General features: G+C 37.5%; 1 protein-coding gene across 9 annotated transcripts in view; it reads right to left on the minus strand.

Moving 5' to 3' along the window:
* The window catches only part of CLCN3 (chloride voltage-gated channel 3), a 70,911-nt gene that overhangs the window by 5,892 nt on the left and 44,474 nt on the right, over positions 1–20,545 (minus strand). For 6 of the 9 annotated variants that reach the window (XM_075149348.1, XM_075149352.1, XM_075149347.1 and 3 more), the window contains 9 exons: positions 18,608–18,707; positions 16,149–16,336; positions 15,340–15,462; positions 13,774–13,980; positions 11,368–11,448; positions 9,567–10,112; positions 5,382–5,568; positions 3,664–4,062; positions 1,305–1,521 (listed from right to left, as the gene is read on the minus strand). In XM_075149348.1, the coding sequence (XP_075005449.1) occupies positions 1,305–1,521; positions 3,664–4,062; positions 5,382–5,568; positions 9,567–10,112; positions 11,368–11,448; positions 13,774–13,980; positions 15,340–15,462; positions 16,149–16,336; positions 18,608–18,707 (2,048 nt within the window). The remainder of the gene's footprint in view (positions 1–1,304; positions 1,522–3,663; positions 4,063–5,381; positions 5,569–9,566; positions 10,113–11,367; positions 11,449–13,773; positions 13,981–15,339; positions 15,463–16,148; positions 16,337–18,607; positions 18,708–20,545) is intronic. The other 3 variants (XM_075149354.1, XM_075149355.1, XM_075149349.1) reach the window with 2 other exon arrangements.

The following is a 20,545-nucleotide window of genomic DNA, read 5'->3' on the forward strand; positions in this document are numbered from 1 at the left end:
TCAATCACAACAGAAATTAAGAAAAAAAAATCATAGTAAATATTCTTCATTGACGTTTTATCAATTCAGATTTCCCTCCCCAAAACAACGGTAATTTTGCATGCCTGCAATGACTTCTAAGTGTCAGATCATGATGTCCTTTCCCCATCAGAGTAAGGTTTTTTAAGTCATTTATGCTTCTGAAAACATCTACTCACATTGAAGAAATAAAAGCAGGAGAACGTTTAAATTTGTTTTAAAATACATCTGAAAAAATAAACTTGGAAACCAATGCAATATTTAAATATTTGCCACTTATAGCAGCAGTCCTTTTGCCCACAGCAAAACAAAGTCAGTCCCACCCATATTTCAGGTTTCTTGGGTTTTGTCCCATGGACATTGATCCTAAATAACGTGGATTAGCAGACAATGTTTCATTCCCCAGGTGCCTTACAGACATGCTAAAGAGAAAGCAAGATACTATGGTAGGAGCTGCAATGTTGTATGTCAAGTGCTTAACGCAAGAGATACAGGAAAGCAGAATGTTAAAGGAACAGCTACACAGAAAAAGATCATGTCAAAAAAAAAAAGGAGTAGTTTAGGTCAGAGGCAATTATAATGAACATTTATGTTTCCATGCCTAGGGCTGATTTATTTAGTGGGTAATCACATGACAACTCCCTATAGTCTCATCTACAAACATTCTAAATCTTAACATTACTTCCTTGAAATATTTTGAAGCGTAGAAACAAAGGTTGCAGACTGAAGTTCCAGAACTAGTAGCAGTTATTTAGTTGTTAGTATTCCATCAACAAGAGCTTGGTGGAAATGGCCATCACTAAACCCCAGACGAGGACATACTGACTGGATCATTTTCTCCCTTACTTTTTATGTACCCAGGTATTTGTAGATGTTCAATAGCTGATACATTGCCCATTGCCAGAACATATATGAGAAGGAGGAAATACAGGCCTTAGACTGTGCACAACACAAGACTACATTTCTGCAAGACAAATTGTGTCTCCTCTACATGCAAGTTGCACACATAAAACTTGCTGAACGAGAGTTAATTTTTAAAAGAATATCTTAAAATGACTGAAATCACTTGCCTGCTCACTTGGAATGCAAGGGAGGAGTAATAATTTGAGAGAGATGCCATAGCACAGCACCTTCTTAACGAACAGTTAGTGTCCTCGGTTGCAGTACCAAACTTACGGGTTCAAATACCGTGATCCTGGCATATATCCTGGTCCAAATATTCTGATCCTGGAATTGAAAATTACCGTATCTAACAAAATGAACAGCATTGCTGCCACTTTACTCACCCATTGTGTGTTACAAGGCACTGCCTCAGACCCAGCTTCCGGAAAATATCCACCACTATTTCCATTGGTGTGTGGTCTGTAACGGTGAAAGGGCTCATATCAAGTATGCTTCTAAGCTTCAAAGGTCGAGGGCTTTCTGCTGGAAGCGATGGGGTATGCTGGGCAAAACAGACCCTGGAGCTGCCAACAATCCCCTCCTGCTTCTTTCTAGCACTTTCTTTAAGAAAAAAGGGGGGGGGGGGGGAAACAGCAGAGGAAGAATAATTTACATTCTTGGAGTAAGGTAATTTAGTGCAAACAGACAGATCAATCAACACTACCAGACTCTGATGTTATTCTCTAGATGCTGATATTCTGATATATGCTGTTTTGATGCGTTTCCATAGCCACTGCTTTATCCCTAAGAAGTGTTTGTGCAGAAATCACAAAAGCCATCTACCATACAGCTTTAGCCATTCTTCGGCTACTACCTTTCTCACTCCAATAACTTACTTTTATTTACTATACAGAGGTGGAAAGACTTGAAAACTAGCATACAGGAAGCACACAGATGACTGTCAGGGGGAAAGCCAATCTCAATTGACAGCTCTCCTGTCATGATTCCAACAGCTGTAATTATTGTTGGTTTGAAACCAAAGAACTCATTTCTGATCACTCTGAAAATGTCGTCTTCTTGTGAATTTATTTAGCTTTTGTGTGAACTGGATCCTCTTCCTTTTCATGTCTTCATCATCTTGGTGACATCAACATCCCTCCCTGTACCCTGAACTATTTCACGCAATGACTCTCTTGAGGCAGCCAAAACCCAAGACTAAGCAACATGCACTGTGCAATCTCAGCAGCTGAAATGAGTCTTACCTGTGAAAGTGTATTAGAAGAATTTTCTGCTATTCCTCCATTTACTCTTAAATAAATGCAAACATAAGAAGTATGATGTCTATAATAATTTCCAAGTTTTGAACATTCCTATAGATCCTACATACTGTAATACCATTGTATATGCAGTATTAAGATCACAGGCAAAAGTTTTACTGAAGTAAACAGTGTTGTGTTCACGAAGCTGGTGAAGGGCCTGGAGCACAAGTCTTATGAGGAGCGGCTGAGGGAGCTGGGACTGTTTAGTCTGGAGAAGAGGAGGCTGAGGGGAGACCTCATCGCGCTCTACAGCTACCTGAAAGGAGGCTGTAGCGAGGTGGGTGCTGGTCCCTTCTGCCAAGTAACAAGTGATAGGACGAGAGGAAATGGCCTGAAGTTGCGCCAAGGGAGGTTTAGACTGGACATGAGGAGAAATTTCTTTCCTGAAAGAGTGGTCAGGCCTTGGAACAGGCTGCCCAGGGAAGTGGTTGAGTCCCCATCCCTGGAAGTATTTAAAAGACGTGTAGATGAGGCGCTTAGGGACATGGTGTAGTGGGCCTGGTGGTGTTGGGTTGACGGTTGGACTTGATGATCTTAGAGGTCTTTTCCAACCTTAATGATTCTATGATTCCAAAACATTTTTTTAAAAAGTTTCAGGAGACTTTTGTGTCTCTTTCTCAAGTGTCTTTGTCAAAGAGATTCTTATCAATGTACAATCTTATGAATTCCGAAAAAAAAAAATAGTTGTTTAAGATGCAACTTCCATCACTGATTTCATGCACCAAATGTTACAGTTTTGTAATATTTTCTTACATAATGATTTTCTCCCTTGGTTACGATAATATCCTCAAAATCCACAGCATTTTTCTTGTTGTTGCACAAAGCATTGTCACAAGTATCACACAAGTTCTAATACTCACCCAGAGAAAGAGGGCCAAACAGGGCGTGTGTGCTCATGTGCCCAGGGCCAAATTTCCCATTACACAAACAAATTGAAACACAGAAACCTAAAATAATTAGTACTTCACTTATCTCTACATAATACAATCTTAGTTGTTATAACAGCAGTAAACAACATACTGTCAGAGAGAAGTACGACACACATTTAAATTTAAAAATTACTTGGACAGTAATTCTCACAGAATCCTGCTGTTCTAAAATGAGAATTATTCAATTTTGAAGAAGAATGTTAATGTAGTGTCACTTGAGGAAAAGAGATACTAGCAAAAGCCTCAAAACAAACAAAAATACCGGACTAGATGACGTTTTGGTCTACTTCAGTATGACAACTCTTGTTTTTATGACAGAGACAGAGAGATTAACATTTTCTCCATTTCAGAGCCTGCTACTGAAGATAATCATATACTTCAATAAAGGAACAGACAGCCTGTGCAAGGTATCCGAACCTGAAATAAGTCTAGAAACACAAAGAGTAAATTCTGTTTTAAGCTATAAAATCATTTAAATTGGCATATATAATCATGCAATACCGGAAGATAATTACCTATTGCAATAGTTAAATCTCTTCTTAGAGCAAAGCCCACTAGTCTCTGCGATTCTTTTGACATAATAACAGGAAAACCATTATAGCTGGTTTCATTGATCAAGTTTTCTATGTCTTCGACTGTCATATTATCCTGCGTCAGAACTGCTAAAGGTGGATCGCTTCGTCGAGGTCTCATAACATCAGCAGCCAGTGTTGTGTGAGTAAATTCTTCCTTTGCATCCAAGAAAGGATATCCATTCAGTCGGATGTGTGCCTCATAGATGCCTTCCCTACCAAAGGCATCTCCTACCCACTTACTGGTCATGACAGCAGCCATTAGGGGCACAATATATTCCAGCCCTCCTGTTAGCTCAAAGACAATAACTACCAGGGACACAGTCATCCTTGTCACACCACCTGCAAGAAAAATGGTAGCCAGTAACATTCTAGTATCAGATAACAATGAATTTAGAATTTCCTGCCGTCCTGTTGAGAACTACAAACATAACTTCGCCATTAAAGGTCATCTGACAAACATCATTCTGTATAGTACAAACAGAAGCAGACGGGAAAAATGAACACAAAACTTTCAGAAGTAAAAGTGAGCTTTAGGGAAAATTCCTAGAAAGTCAGAGAATAAAGGGATTTGACAAATATGTGCAGTTCTTTCATGTAAACCAAGAATAAAACTATGTATTTCTCCATACCGCACCTAGGTTAAAAATACGGAGAAATGCAAGGAAATCCAGTAAGATAAGAATTTGGAAAAAGAATGGAACTAATGCAGGGAAGCCACAGGTAGCAATTCAACAGCTATGTTGTCCAAAGGATTAGGAATTTAATGCTGTTGCTGAATCTGAAAAGCTAAAGCGAATTCTGAGCTGATGAAACCTCTTTCTTGGACAATAGGAGAAGTCAGGGATTATATTTCTCTTTTGTTAGTATTCAAGATGTTTTTTCTGCGAAGGTTTCTGATGCCATATCTTCATTCAATAAAAGAATATGATCTTTCTTTCAACACATTTGGAAGTGATTCAAGTTGATCTATTAAACCACTAGTTGATTTGGTTGTTCAAATGCACTTTTCCTTAAGGAAAAGGTCTACTCTTTTGCAGGATCTGTACTAATAGCTTTTAAGTTCAATTTCTAAGGCAATGAAATTATAAGCTAGAACAAGACAAGACGTTCAAAAACCTCTCCTAGTTTAGGTGCCCAACTTAAGCCTCCTTCCAATGAAGCCGATTTTCAACAGTTTGTAAATCAGACTTTTTAAAAATATCTCAAGCTGGACTCCTCAAATCATCAGACACTTCTGAAAGTTTTGTTGGGATTATGAATTTCAAGAACATTTTTTGCAAATCATGTAGATGCGGCAGCTGATCATGTCACCTCCTTGTAATAATTTCAACAGTACAAATCCTCTACTTCATACATTTCAAGAAACGAGTTTTTCTGACTGATGTAGTAATGACACCTCTTGATACCAAAAAGGGAAAGCAAACACTACTATTTAAATTCTTCTGTTTCTCATCAATTTAAGTTTCACGTTATTCCTCAGATCACAAGGATCTGACGGTCTCGTGTAGAGATGTGAATGTATTATTCTGAAGAGGGAGAAGTCCATATAAAAAGGTGTTCCAAAACTTCACCCGTTTATATCTCCCTTCATTTTTAATCATTATTTTGGCAACATACAAGAAATAAGATACTTATTTACTTCGTTATATTTTAGTTACCTAAGCACGCAGCAGCACCAACCATGGCATAAAGACCAGGTGTAATACAGTCAGCTCCAACTTCACACCACTCCTTGAAAATGAACCAGTCATGATGGTAGTAAGCCAGCTGCTCCACTGCAATTCCTACAATCCTTCCTGCTATTGCTCCAATTGCCATACTAGGTATGAACAACCCAGATGGAACCTGCCACAAAAAAAGAACAACTGTTGTCATGCTGATGGGAACATACCTGATGCATAGTTTTACAAGTAATTTTTTTTTGCCAAAAGAGATGCAAACGCTCAAATTGTTATGTTAAAAATATGCAAATTGACATTGCAAGGTTAGTAAAACTAACTATTGATACATCTGATCAAACTGGTTAGCTGAGTCCATTTTATGAACGCATTTGTTTATATTTTACTGTATTTAAGAGCAATTCTATCACCAATAGAGGACCACAAACTAGACTCTCGGTGCCAACAGCACAATTTTTACCATACATATGTCCAATCTGAGCTGCGCTACTAGTACTGAAAAGTCTTCCTTACTATTTCCCATCTCCCTTATTACTTCATGTTCCTCTGAGTCAACATTCACTTACTAAAGAAGCTTTGCACATAGGACTGCCTTCCCAAACTGCTTCCTAAGACTGCTATAAATGAGATGGCCAACTAAACAGTCGATTTTTAAAAGAAGCTTTGCTTACTATATTGCAGTTTCCCATACAAAGTGGTATAGACAGAATGCTAAATACACTAAGAGAGAAAAAAGCAGGACAACTCCCATTGCAAAAAGTAGGTAACACGTTACTGTAAAAAAAAAAAGTTCCTACTATAATTTTAGTTATTTAAACTGTTTTTCTGTTATTAACTAAAACCTGAAAAGGCCACATAGCCTTGTCACACCAACATGACTTAGTAAAATATTACTGCAAGTCTTGCTTTTATCAGCAGCCTCATAAGGAGCGAAGGTTCATCCGAGAAACTGCTGTTGTGTACCTTTTCTCCTCTTTAGGAAGCTAATCTTCTTTCCAAAAAACACATTGGTGTCTAGATGCCTCATTAAACTGGAAATGCCTGCTGCTTCTCCTCACAGCAGTTGTTAGTATCAAAATATTTTCTACCATGATTGAGCTACAGATCTGACTACAAATAAATAGTGGAATTTTAATTTTTTGTCTAAATGCACCTAAACCCATCTTGTCAAAATAACTTCATTAAAAAATTCCACTCCTGGTGTAACAGGACACATAATTTAACTTTTTGCCACTGTACAGCTGTGAAATTTCACTACTGTACAATTCCAAACTATAGATTTTGCCATGGAATCCAATAGCTGATGCAGAACTCTATTTCAGAATCTATTTGAATCATCATCATTATTATTATTGCCAATATTTATGGTTGCAAAGATGATTTCTAACAGACAAACCAAGGACAATCAAACATAGCAAAATTTGTGTTTTAAAGCCAGCAGCACAGGTTTTGGAGAAAAAGTTTAATAATCCTTCATTCCCATCCTGAATTACCTAGTATTTCAGTGTTGATAGAGGTTCAATGCTATAATTTTAGTGTAATATCCAAATTGTGCATTTATACCACCATACTACTGTTATTTCCCACAAATAATCATGCGTCTAAGCCCCTTTCTAACTGTTAAAATCCAAACTTTTTCTTGAGTGAAATTCTTTCTTGGTGAACAGTTCAATAGCACCCTGAAAAAATAACATTTCAGATATAAAAGTAATTGAATAAATCTTTGAAACTGCCTCAGGTTCTAGTTTGCTACAGCAACATGCCACCGAAATTCAGTCTCCACATGGAAATCACATCCAAATTGTTTCTGGTCCTCTGTTAACATAACTTTTTTATGCACCTAGCTCCTTCTCTTCTTTCCCATCACACGTGGATAATGGTTACAAGTCTAACTGTAATTATGATTTTACAGCTGCACTTGTTTGCATAAGCCTCTGAATCACAAGTCACAAAGTGGAAAGGAACCTTCACTGAGAAGGAACAAGGAACAAAAGTTAGGTTCTACCTTGTCTCAGCTTTCTTCTCCAGTGCATGCCAGCCTAACTCAAGTTACACTACAGAGAAAAAGATTTTTTCTGTGGCACGTGTATCATCTTTGAAACATGCAAGGAATCAGGGTATGGGTGCAATTTTCCACTTCCTTGGTAGTGCAGTTGCACACCAGTCAGGTTCTGAGGCAAAGCTGTAATCCCACCCCAACTGTTGATCGTCAGCATTTAGACACAGTAACAAGTCTAGTGATAATAAGCAGTACATATACATACAAAAGCCTGAAAGAAAAAACCAAACCAAACAAACCACTGCCAGATCAGCTTCCTGGTGATCTTGTTCATGGCAGTAAGAGCAGCAGGAATCACCACGCCCCACAGGCAGCAGCTAAGTTGCTTTGCTTACCTCACAGGAAAACAGTTCCCGTGGGGGAGACCTGTGTGTTTGCACATGGCCACAGCTCCAGGAACAGACCTGGAGAGCCCAGGGGATCCCAATGATTTAAATGACACAGTCATCTCTTTTTTTTTTTTTCTTTTTCTTTTTTTAATTTTGAATTTTCTCCTCCTTTCATAGAAATAAAGCTTAAAATGCAAATAAATATAACATTAAAGTGAGATCCCCTTATCCAGGTCTCCAGATACTGCCTGACATTCTAACCAGCCATATGCTTTAAAGCTTCAGAGACATGTGTGTAGCACAGTCCCATTAATGACAGCAGCATGACTCCTTGCCTATTGCAGAGTGATAAATATATTCTTACAACTTCACAAAAATATTTCCACCAAATTGCAGATGCTGAAGTTATGAGAAAATGAACCAAAACCAAATGAAGTGTAAACTCTACCCTCCTGTAATCTAGTGAATTCTAATACACAAAGTGTGATCCTGTGGTGACAATCCCGTCAGAAAGAGCCAGATGCACACGAACACATGAATGGTAAGAAATGTTACAATACTTAGAAGGGCAGAGCCCTAGATATAAGTGAAATACAGTAAGTGAATACAACAGATTGGAGTGGTCATCTTATAGAATAATGTCTGAAATTTTGACCTATGGAAGACTAGCATTTAAAACATACACAATGGATTTCTCTTACCCATCAACCAATATACGGAAAGTAACTTCAAGTAACAGACTGCAACATCTTCTAAAATATCAACACATGAGAAACACAACATGACAGTGTTCTATCAATTACAGAATGACAGAATGGTTGGGGTTGGCTGTGACCACTCCAGATTGTCTAGTGCAACACCTCTGCTCAAGTAGGGTCAACTACAGCAGGTTGCCCAGGATTGCATCCAGTCAGGTTTTGAGTATCTCCAAGGATGGAGACTCCACAAGTTCTCTGGACAACCTATTCCAGTGTTCAACTTTTCTTATGCATGCAGTTACACGGAACAGCAATGTAGACCGAAAAGTTAAAGCCAGTTTAAACACAAATCCTGCTTAGTGAACATTCTACAACACGTTTGTGTTAAGACAGGTTTGATAATGATGTAGTCGCAAAAAACTATGAAGGGAGCCTGACAAGACAGAAAATGACGAAGGTATGAGAGTTATATGGCATTCAGGAAACAGCCACAGGTTGGAGAGAAACTGAAGAGCGCTCCGAAATAGATTTATGAAATGACCAGGAAAGAAATCATCCTTGGCTCCCTTTGACCACCTGCAGTAATTACATTTATGTGATAAATGCAGAGAGAGGATTAAGAAAAACCCTACAAGTTGTTCAAGAGGTACAGTCTTTTTTTTTCCATGTAACAGGACTAGGGAACCTGAGTGGTTATATTTGAACTCAGCTGAACTCAGCTCTTGGAAATTTTAGAATCATCCTTATTGCTGAATTAGGCCCATACAACAGCCATCCACCCAGTTATTGTTCCCTATTAAATGTAGCACGCGTTAACTGTTCAGCCAGTTATTGTTCCCTATTAAATGTAGCACGCGTTTTTGTTCAGCCGAATGAAGGGCTTGTTTGAATTTAATTAAACTTAATATTGTTTTCTACAAGAACTGCTTACTAATCAACAGTAAAAAGACCTTTTTTTAAAGAACTACACGTGAAAAAAATTCTATAAACAAAGCTGCTAGCTTTGAGAGATGGAAAATGAGAAAGGCAATAATTAAATAATCACAGCAGATGATGCAGCCACTGCATTCACACTTACCTTGATACCAAAAGTGAAGACTGTCATGATTATTTTAAATATCAGTGCTAAACACAACTGCCATATAGCTGAATAGACTCCAGTGCCTGCTGGACGGTCAGGAATATCATCTACTATCTTGCTCGCATTCATATCATTTTTGTAGTCACAGAGGGAGGAGGATTCTAACGGCCCACAGTCTGTGAAGAGCTCTTTAATAAGCTCACTGGTGTTTAGCCTTGTATATGGATTAGGAAATGCAATGACAGCTGTTATTGCTGCAACAATAATAACCTCCAGGACAGGATACTTCCCAAATTTTGTAGATTTGCGTCGACGACACCACGCGATGTTTGCTCGGATGAAAAACGCTCCCCAGAGCCCACCAAATACTCCCAGAAGAATAAAAGGAAGCAGTTCAAAAAGGTACCAAGGAGTGTGATATTCCACATAAAAAAGAACTAGGCGGCTATTACCAAAAGGATTGATGGACCTTAAAACAAATGCAGCTACTAAAGCAGCAAAAAATGATCTCCATAAAGTTTTCAGTGGGAAATAGTAACTGACCTGCAAAAGGCAATACATGAGAATTATTAGTGATTCAATTAAAAATACTGGAAAGACTGTTTTATGCACATGTTACAGTACTGCTGCTCACATGGCATATTAAAAAAAAAGTACTTTTACATTACCAGTATTATTCCTATCACTTGGAGCACCGCTCCAACATATACTACATTTTTATAAAGCTCTACAACAATTCATACTTATATCAGTTCTAAAGACAATACTAAAGCAGTATTGAAACCACTGCTGTTTGAAGACTGTTAGGAAACAATGCATGGTAATTCATGTTTAAAAGCCTCTCGGTTTATAAGTATCTCTTTCTAGCACTCATAAGAACCAGACTGTGTACTAGCTGCTCTCTCAAATTTCCTGCTAATACCGTTCCAACTCCATTCAACCTACAGCGAAAGGTTTCTGGCAGATGTGTTATTTTTATGAAGTATCATTAAAATGTAAAAAAAAAAAATCCTCAAAACACAGCATGCAATTTCACACTTAGGCCCCACATAGCCTGATTTGAATTTCAAGAGAGTTTTCTTCTGAGCTTTTTTGGATTTTTTTTTGCAACAAAGGAATTCCTTAAAATCCCCTAATAATATAGCAGTGTTATACATGAAAGAATATTTTGCTTCCTTTTTTCAATTCAGAGATGTTTAGATTTTTAGGTTTTTTAAAAATGTTAATGATCTAAATAACATTCTTACATATTTTGAAAACAGCTAATCAAAACTAATTTAATACGAAACACTTCTTGGAGAAGAGAGGTCAGTTGCCTTGGAGGTCAGTTTTATAGCGTATTTGCCTTTTTAATAACTAACATATTCAATTGTGTTTAGTGTCTGAAACTTCAAGAAAAGTAATGTTTAAAAACTTGTTTCATAAAACTATCAAATAGGTTTCTAAAGCATCTTTCACAATGAAAAAAAAAAAGAGCCAATTTTTTTTTTTTTTTTGGAATACACTCCTAGAGTGAAAAACTGCTGCATGTCTATCTGTATGTAAACTGTAATTACTAACTGACTCAGCCCTTCTCCAGAAAAATATAACTGAGAATAAAGCAAACCTGACATTTATCCAAAGAAAAGAAAAAATATCTTCAGGAGTTTGCCGATAACAGGATCCTTGACTTTGAATTGTGGGTCCAAAAATAATTTCCTTCTTAGGAAAGACTCCGCAGCTTAAAGGAGTCTGAGATTATTCATGCTAAAAGAGATTTTTTTTAATATCTATCCTTCAGTGCCATCTCTTGACGTACCTCCTCCAGACTGAAAAGGACTCCACCAATCGGGGCACCAAAGGCTACAGATACTCCTGCTGCTGAGGCAGCTGACAATACCTGGAAAAGAACAATGGTGACGGGTTTTTTTGCAGTCTGTGATATGCTTTAAACATGAAGAACAGAATCTCATTACAGTTATCAGTTTTTTCTGTTTCTATCAAGGGCACACAACAAAAAAGCATCAACTAAATGTATCAGAACGCTCATAAGATGTGGCCAGTGGCACAGCAGCCACTGACCAGGTACTAGCCATGATGCAGCCATGGATGCTGCTCAAAGCCTTCCCAGTGAAGCACCCAAAGGAGTCTATGCTTCAGTATGAAACTGCTGATGTCTCATTTTCAAGAAATTGTACTAGATGTGTGTGGCGGAGCAGTCCACCAATCACAATTATTATTCAAGGGACAAAAATCGATGACAGACTACATAGCTTTTGTATCAGTCCTGGATATTTGCGCTCAGCAGTCTTCAAGCAAAAACTTGCAAAAAGATGTGAACTGAGATTAAGGGAGAGAGTAGGAGGAACTGAAGCAGCAGCTGGTCCTACAGCACCATGGATGAATTATGTTCAATATATGAGAAAGGTTGAAGTGCGTGCTAATTATAACGGACAAATTCCTTGCAAGAACACTGGCCCCCAAGTAGTAGCCCTTACACACCTGTGGAAGAATACACAGATAAACTCAAAGAATTACATTATTCTGAGATAAGTAGCTAAACCACAGGTAAGTTAAATGATTTAAGAATACACAGCTTTGAAATAGGAAGTGAATCCAAATTTCCCATGTTCTGCCGTCTCCTTCTAGAAGTAGAAGTTAAGCCTGAGAACTGAGGCAAAGCTGGGATGATACCCTTTCTTATTTTACAATACGAAAATTTTATTGAATTAATAAGAATGTTAAATCTTGCTACTCTCTATGACTATACTTGCTTTCATTAGCATGGCTCTCTCTATTGGGTTTATGTGACAAGGTTTTGGTAGCGGGAGGGCTGCAGGGGTAGCTTCTCTGTGAAGACATCAGAGGCTACGCCCACGTCCAATGGAGCCAGTTCAAGCTAGCTCCACAATGGACCCGCTGCTGCCCAAAGCTGAGCCCGTGTCAGTGATGCTGGTGGTGCCTCTGTGACAAGATACTTAAGGAAGGGTAAAAAGCACTGCACAGCAGCTGTGAGAGAGAGGACTGAGAAAAACGTGAGAGAAACAGCCCTGCAGACACCAAGGTCAGTGAAGAAGGAGGGGGGGAGGTGGTCCAGGTGCCGGAGCACAGATTTCCCTGCAGCCCGTGGAGAAGACCATGGTGTCCCCCTGAAAGCCCATGGAGGACCATGGCAGAGCAGATCGCCACCCTGCAGCCTGTGGAGGACCCCACGCCAGAGCAGGTGGATGTTCCCTGAAGGAAGCTGCAGTCTGTGGAGAGCCCATGCCAGAGCAGGCTCCTGGCAGGAGCCACGGCCTGAGGAGAGGAACCCATGCAGGAGCAGGTTTTCTGGCAGGAACTGTGGCCTGTGGGGGATCCAAGCCGGATCAGTCCGTTCCTGAAGGACTGCACCCCGTGGAAAGGACCCATGCTGAAGGGTTCATGAAGGACTGTCTCCCATGGGTAGGACCCCACACTGGAGCAGGGGAAGAGCATGAGGAGGAAGGAGCGGCAGAGACAAAGCGTTAAAACTATCCGCAGCCCCCATTCCCCATCCCCTTGTGCCACTTTGGGATAGAAGAGTCAGGAGTGAAGTTGAGCCTGGGAAGAAGGGACCGTTGGGGCAAGGTGGTTTTAGTTTTGTTTTTATTTCTCACTATCCTACTCTGTTATTAACTGGCAATAAAGTAATCCTCCTCAAGTCTAGTCTGTTTTGCCTGTGATGGTAATTGGTGAGAGTGATGTACATGTCCTCATCTTGACCTATAAGCTTTTCATCTTATTTTCTCTTGCTGTGTTGCTGAGGAGGAGGAGTGAGAGAGCTGCTTGGAAGGCACCGAGGCTAACCCACCACACTCTCACTAACAACAACAAACTGAAACAGAGCAGAAACACTGTTGTCACCAACCCTCTTCCAGGAATACTTTGTTCACAGGTTGAAAAGTCCTCTGCTGTCCTCACAACTGAATACATTCATCAATTACCAAAACGTAGCGCCAAGAACAGAAAGAATTTAAGTAAAATCAAATTGTCTCTGAGGTGGGAGAAACGCAAACTTACTCTGACATGGAAACAATTTACCTTGGGAGAATGCTAGGGATAATACATTGTCCTTAATATAATAAATAACATTGATAATCCAAGCCTAAACACTGTCCAAAAGAACAAATATAATCTTTTCAAGAAATCGGTGTAAATCCATGGATATTCAATACATTCTAGAAATGCTTTTGCAAGAACTTACCTCTCTTTTTTTAGCTTCATTTGTGCTGTACTTTGGAAAGAGGTAGGAAAAAATATTCCCACAGCAGCAGGCAACATGTACCAAGGGACCCTCTTTTCCTAAACTCAAACCTGATGCGACAGCCAAGACTAAAGTAATTGTTTTTATCATCAAAGTCCACTTCCCCAAGTAACCTCTGATGATGAAGCCACTCAAAATAGTTTTTATCTGGAAGAAAGAAAAAATAATACATGTTACTGTATTCTCCTTTCTTCAGAAAATAACTACTTTTATATTTTAGCTGCATAACTTCAAAAATAGCCTTTTCAAATGACTAACTTTATCACACTTTAAAACCTGTATTGTTCAGATTGCTACATTGAGTCCATCTGGTCGCCAGAGGCTCTCCATTTGCAACTTACTCTTAAACACTGGACAATAACATACAACAACATTATCAATTACATTTTGCAGAAAAATAATCTGCAATAGCTTCTAAGACTGCATTCATTGGTTTATGATGTAAATTATCAAGTGAAAGTCAGAAAACTCCCAAAGGAAAAATAAACCTGCAAAAACTATACTCAAGGTCATCTATTGTAGCAACATCACATTCGCACCAATTTTACCCCTCTCTGTTTTCTCTTTATGTTTTACCATCTCTACATAAAAATTTAACAGTAGATTCCTTGACATGAAGATGGAAAAGATCAGCCTTTTTCCACTAGAAAAGATGGGCCACTTGCCTAAGGTGTTACTTTGCCTAACAGTGTCGTATTATTAGCCTGGAAAATATGCCCATATATAGGAAATAATAGAGTTATCATAGGAAAGGACAACATGTCTATAAATAGGATATACACAAAACACCGGACAGCTGTGTCTAGAAAGTAAAGTTTAGCTAAATTTGGAAACCAATTTAGGATGAAATCTCTTCTGGAATAACAGCACAGAACTACTCCAGGCTTATTCAGAGGCAGGATTTGTCCTTCAACTTCTACAGTATACATACATAAAAAAATATTTACAGAATGACAGGAGAAGCGAGACTGACCAGACTTTGACTTTGGGTTTTTCCCTCCCATTCTGTTTATAGTAGCAGACAGCAATTGTAAAAAGAATGAATTTTTGAGGATATTACACATTTTATTTTGTGATTGTCTGATGGTTTGTGCTAGTTAAGGCGATTAAAGCCAGTGCAACAAAAGATCAATTGCTGTATCAAAGGACCCCTATTCTGCCAATGAACCACTGCGCTCTCATCACCATAGGGAGGGTGAGGATTGGGGGGAGCTTTGGAAAACACTCTTCAGAAGTCTACTCTCTTAAGCTAAATGCTTCCTTAAAAAGTAGTCCAGCCAGAAGCACACAGCAAAATCTACAAACTCAGGAGGTTCTCTGAAATTTGGGGTATTTTTCTCAGCAACAATTAGCACAATTACATTATTTCAATTTGAATACTCGTATTAAGGTATTTCATCAAAGTCACAGGGCGCTCCCTCTTGCCCTCCCCCTGACCCTGTAGGGCAGTAGGAACTTTCACATTAATATGAAATATCTATAATGTATATATCAGTTAGACCTCACCTCAGGTATCCCCGAGCCACAGGCATAGGGAGCAAATACCTTCACCAGAGAAACTGCTAAGAAGGCAAAGCTTAAAGCCCAGAAAATGTACATTATGTAGTTCATTATGTATGAACCTGGACCCTAAAAGCAAAAATAAAAAACAAAAAGAAGTCAGAAGATAAATTTGACGTAGGAGCAAAATCATTACTTAAAATAACCCAGAAGTACTCTTGCTGCAAGTACACTTATGCACACATTTTGAGGGACAGTAATTATTACCAAGCCACAAAAGAGAGAGTTTTGTTTGAAAAGCATAAAGTTATGGCACCTGCATATCAGCAAAGACTGGGTTATACAAAGTAGAAAGTGTTCTAACACTTCATCTTAAAAAGAAAAAATAAACATAGCAAAGGTATTTTTTTAATAGCTATTAGCTGCTAAAATCTGCTGAATACTGAGTAAATCTTTATTTAAAAAATTTTGTAGTAGAAAATATAAAACCAATCTATTCTTAGTTATCGGCGAACACCACAAATTTCATTTTTAGTTTTTTATGTATAGCTATGATCGAGAATAGAAATTCTCGTGTTATTAATACTTCCATACTCTCGTAACTTCCTTACACCTGCAACACTCCAAGCCCCCTTGCAATGCATGAAATGCACATTTATTACACTATAACCTATTAATCAATTCAAATGCTGAAAAATGGAGCAGACAGTACAATCCAAATCCGTGTTTAGTACCCTAACCTTAAGACCATTATTTTCTTTCCATGTTCAGTTGAGTTGTTGAGCAAGACCATCGAAGAACAGGCACATACTTACTTCTGCTTGCCCAATTATTAGTTCTGCCCATGTTTTCCACTGCGGACATTTATCTCTCTCTTCAAATGTGGTTTCATTTGAACCCCAACAACACTGTTCATGGTTAAACCACAAAGCACTAAGGCAAATGCCTTCCTTTAAGTCAGTCATCCAGTCAGCAGCAATGTCAATTAATCCTGCCAATGCCCCTGTTTAGAAACAGTTTTGTATTAATATTCTGGTAAATAGGAATAACACACACCGCTAAAATGAAGAAATGTGCTGGTATTAATTGATGTAAATTGAAATTACAGACAATGATTGAAATTTTAAAGAAATAGACATTTAAAATATTATTGATTTCCAGGAATATGTCCTATTGGCAATATGGTAAGACTAGTATTTGCTGAAGAATCCAGTACCTTGTATACTTCCCAAGTTAAATGCATGGGGTTTTTTCTTTTTTTTTTCCCCTATGCCACAGTTCTCCAACAGTCCACTGAAACTAAGGAGTTAAGAACCAAAGAGGACTGATACATTTTTGTGATGAAAAAGACAATAGACCTTTTGACAAAACTACCTTGCCATGCCTCAAAGAACTCATGAACTATTCTACTACGTTTTGTACAGAACAGCATATTTGGAGAAAATAATTTTTACCTCACCAACAACAGTTTTAGAACATAAATAAAACACCAAATAAACCCTGATGACATTCATGTGATCCATATACAAGATGACTTAATTCTGTAACATCGTGAGCATGTAAAATTCCTATTGCAGGTAACAAACAGTATAGCTACTACGCAGTTCACAAACTCAAAGCTTAAGAGGGATTCTGTGTTGTAACTACATGCAGAAAATTTGCTGAAGAGTCCTCAAAAAATAGACATTACTTATGAAATTTCTTCAAAGGATTTAAAAAAAATATTTAAAAACCCCTTCATTTTACAAAAGCAAAATAGTTTTTCAGGGCAGCAGTATACTGAAAAACTACTTCTAAAGTCAGTATTTTTGTGAACACGTACAACTGTTAGTTATAATTTACTATTTTTAAGGTATTAATCACTACTAGAAATGAATCACTCTAGAAAATGTCTAGAAACAGCCACAATTTACTTCTGTAAGTTGGTAGTAGAGAATCATCTCCGATTTACTAATTTATATTTACTAATCTTGACAGACCCTCAGTTTGAGATCCTGGGCCAACCAAAGTCAAAGTCAAAGGCAATATTTCAGTAGAACAAAATTTCAACCAAATTAATTAAAATACATAAACATAAGATCTCCCATGACTGAAATCAAGGTTGTACCATTTAAAATTCACTAGACGCATACAACAGAAAGCAACTGAAACTGAAAAACCTAGGAATGTTCACGGCCAGAATTTGCTTGCTTTGTTGCTCAGAAACATAGTAAAGCAATTTTAATACACATGCTTGGGGGTGGAAACACAACACTGCACGTTCCCACCCAAATTATCACAAGCAATTTCCAGTAATTATACATTCCCAGTTTGTACATTCAGAGGTATATAAACATGCTACAAACTTTGCATATATATTAATTTATATGTGATTTGTGAAAGTGATTATGTATATATCTAAGTAGTAATTATACAGTTACTATGCCTTTTTAACAGGCATAGCCATACTCTGCAACTAATCCAATTTTCCCAACATTTAATCTAAGTTCTCTGTTTGAAATACTTTTTTGGAAAAACTGGGTACAAAGTTTGTGACTTCTCACTCCTGCACATTTCGGTCACTCCAAACTATGCTGACAGAAAGCAGCACTGCGTGACAGTGGGGCCACAAACTATCAGATTATTTTAGCTGTAAAACTCATCCTAAAATACATAAAAAAGAAAAGATAGAGTTGAAGTAGAGGCCAACAAACGCTACCTGTTAAAACTAATATTTTCTGTGTAACAACCTCTAGAAAGGTATGACATACACATATAGCTAAACTCTGCTCATGTATAAACACATGCTTTACAAGGAAGTGTGTTTACCAAAACTACACATATACCAGAGCTACTTTTTGGTCCATATAGAATAAGCTAATGGGTTCAGTAAAATTCCTAGGGAGGGAAGAAAAAAAATTTATAGCAGAAAAGCCATCTAGCACAATCAATTAATACACTTCCATAAGAAATCCTACAGGAAAAAAGCAAAATTTAACAGGAAGGGAGAACACCAAAAAAGAACATTGATAGTTTAGTAGATGGAAGTTCAATAACTCTGAGAAACTCTCACTAAATTCGGTGAGGATTTTGTTTTCCATTTGATTAGTAAACCCTCCCCTCAAAACACTAAAGCCTGTAAATCAAGACAGCCAACCTTTTCCTTCCCTGATGGAATTATGGTAGTAGTCTGAACCAGCTCTTATCCAGGTTGGTGGATAACACACAAATGAAAAGCACAGTAACTATACTTGTTGACAAATTTAAGAAAGAAATCCTCTGTTTTTTAATTTACCTGATGCCAAACCAGTTAGTGTGACTACTAGCCATCCTGACCATGCATCATACAAACTTTTTGTCATCTCCCATGCTGATTCTTTCTTCTTGCTGTTAATCTGTAAAGAGAAATCATTATGTATACTTGTATGTGTTTCTGTAATATGAATGGGAGAAAAAATGCAAGTATGACATACAAACTGCATGATGCAAGCTGCAGGCAAATATACCCTCTCTTTAAACTACAAGCATTCTCCTTGTAGTTAGTGCTTTACATAGATAAACCAGCTTGGTTATTCAGACACCAAACAACTGACAGAGGAAAGTAAATTTGCTTAAATTAATGAACTAAAACCCAGGAAATGCATTATTAGGATAAATTAATTCTTTCTATGATACACATCTAAAACATGTAATTGTAAAATAATTTCTCTCCTAAATCTTAAATTATTTTTGTTGAACCTCAAATAAACTGTTAGTGTACTACTAGTAAGCTATTCCATACAATTCAAATTCCTAAACTTCTATTTCAAATACAATCATTTCTTTTATCTTTAGACTAAAAACCACACAAAAATAAAACAAACCCCAAAACTGGATAATTACATTATATACTTCTAGACAACTATTACTAATGACATCTAAAGTTACTGCACTGAAAAACAGTAATTCTTATTTTAGCCTTATTTACTTTACATTGTGCACTTAGCTGAAATTTGTGCATAACTTGTTTTATGATTAAACTTTCATTATGTAATTGAATCCTATTCTTATGATTTTTTCACACTGTAAAAGGAGGGAGAAAGTATGTGCAACAAACAGCAAAAAACAACCCCAAAACAAAACAAAAAACAATACTAGACAAGGAAATCTAGAAAAATATACCACCCCTAAAGCAAATAAATATATTTTATAGTTTCCTCTGCATTTGTGAGATTCTCAAACTTTTTTTTTTTATTAAAAAAGTTGTTTCTACAGTAGCATGTCTTTCAAAACCACCATGTACTCATTCCTCTGTCTTTCTACATCTTTGATTACATGGCCAGTCAGTCTCGTATCATTCGGGGCATATTTATAAATTTCACAGTAGTTCTGTGACTATAAACTGTGAACTGACTTGTCTGACTCTTCTGGTCTCAGACATTAAAATGAGTAACAGCTGTGAGACTTCACCCTAGATAACCTATGCCTTGCCAGGATATGGTCAGGCCCAGGATTCTCTCCAACGGCATATCCACTAGACACTAACCTACACATCTGCAATGTAAAGATGGTGTTGTGTTCATTACTGCTTAGACATCAAATTATGAAATAAAGTATTACATGGAAAACACCTTCTTACTTTTCATTAAAAGCGTTCAAACAAGGTACGTGTTCTCAGATCCACTGTCCAAGGATCTCTTTTCCTTAAAAAAGCACTAGATAGTGCAATTGTGGATGTTTTGTTTTTTAAACTAGTGTAAGATTATTTTTTTAACCATGTCAAAGTAAATCAGCATATACATCCTATATTTGCTTCCAGAAAGTTAAAAATGGTGTTTCCAAAGAAAGCAGAATAACGCTACAGTGTTGTTACATGAAGGAACCTCTCCCCTGACCCTTCCACACAATTATAATTAAATTTTAACTATTCCCTTTGGTCAGTTAAAAATATTTTAGGAGAAATCACATCTCCAAATCTGTTCTGTTTTTAAGGTTAATTAATGTAAGCATCCCCAAAGTTTGGTAGTAAGGCTCTAAATAGCATATTTCCTCCTAAAATGCTATTAAACAAATCTATTACAGGAATGACAGTATCTAGCATGTTAGTGACTAATATAACTTGAGTCTATTTCATGAAAGAACTCATTGCAGGGTACACCGATACAGATGAACGGCCTGAACTTTGAAGATCTTCTGAAGAAATCAATAGAGAACAGGAGAAAAGCAAGTTCTGTGATGGGACAGTGGAAAGGAC

This window comes from Calonectris borealis, chromosome 4, assembly GCF_964195595.1.
Source record: "Calonectris borealis chromosome 4, bCalBor7.hap1.2, whole genome shotgun sequence".
NCBI lineage: Eukaryota > Metazoa > Chordata > Aves > Procellariiformes > Procellariidae > Calonectris > Calonectris borealis.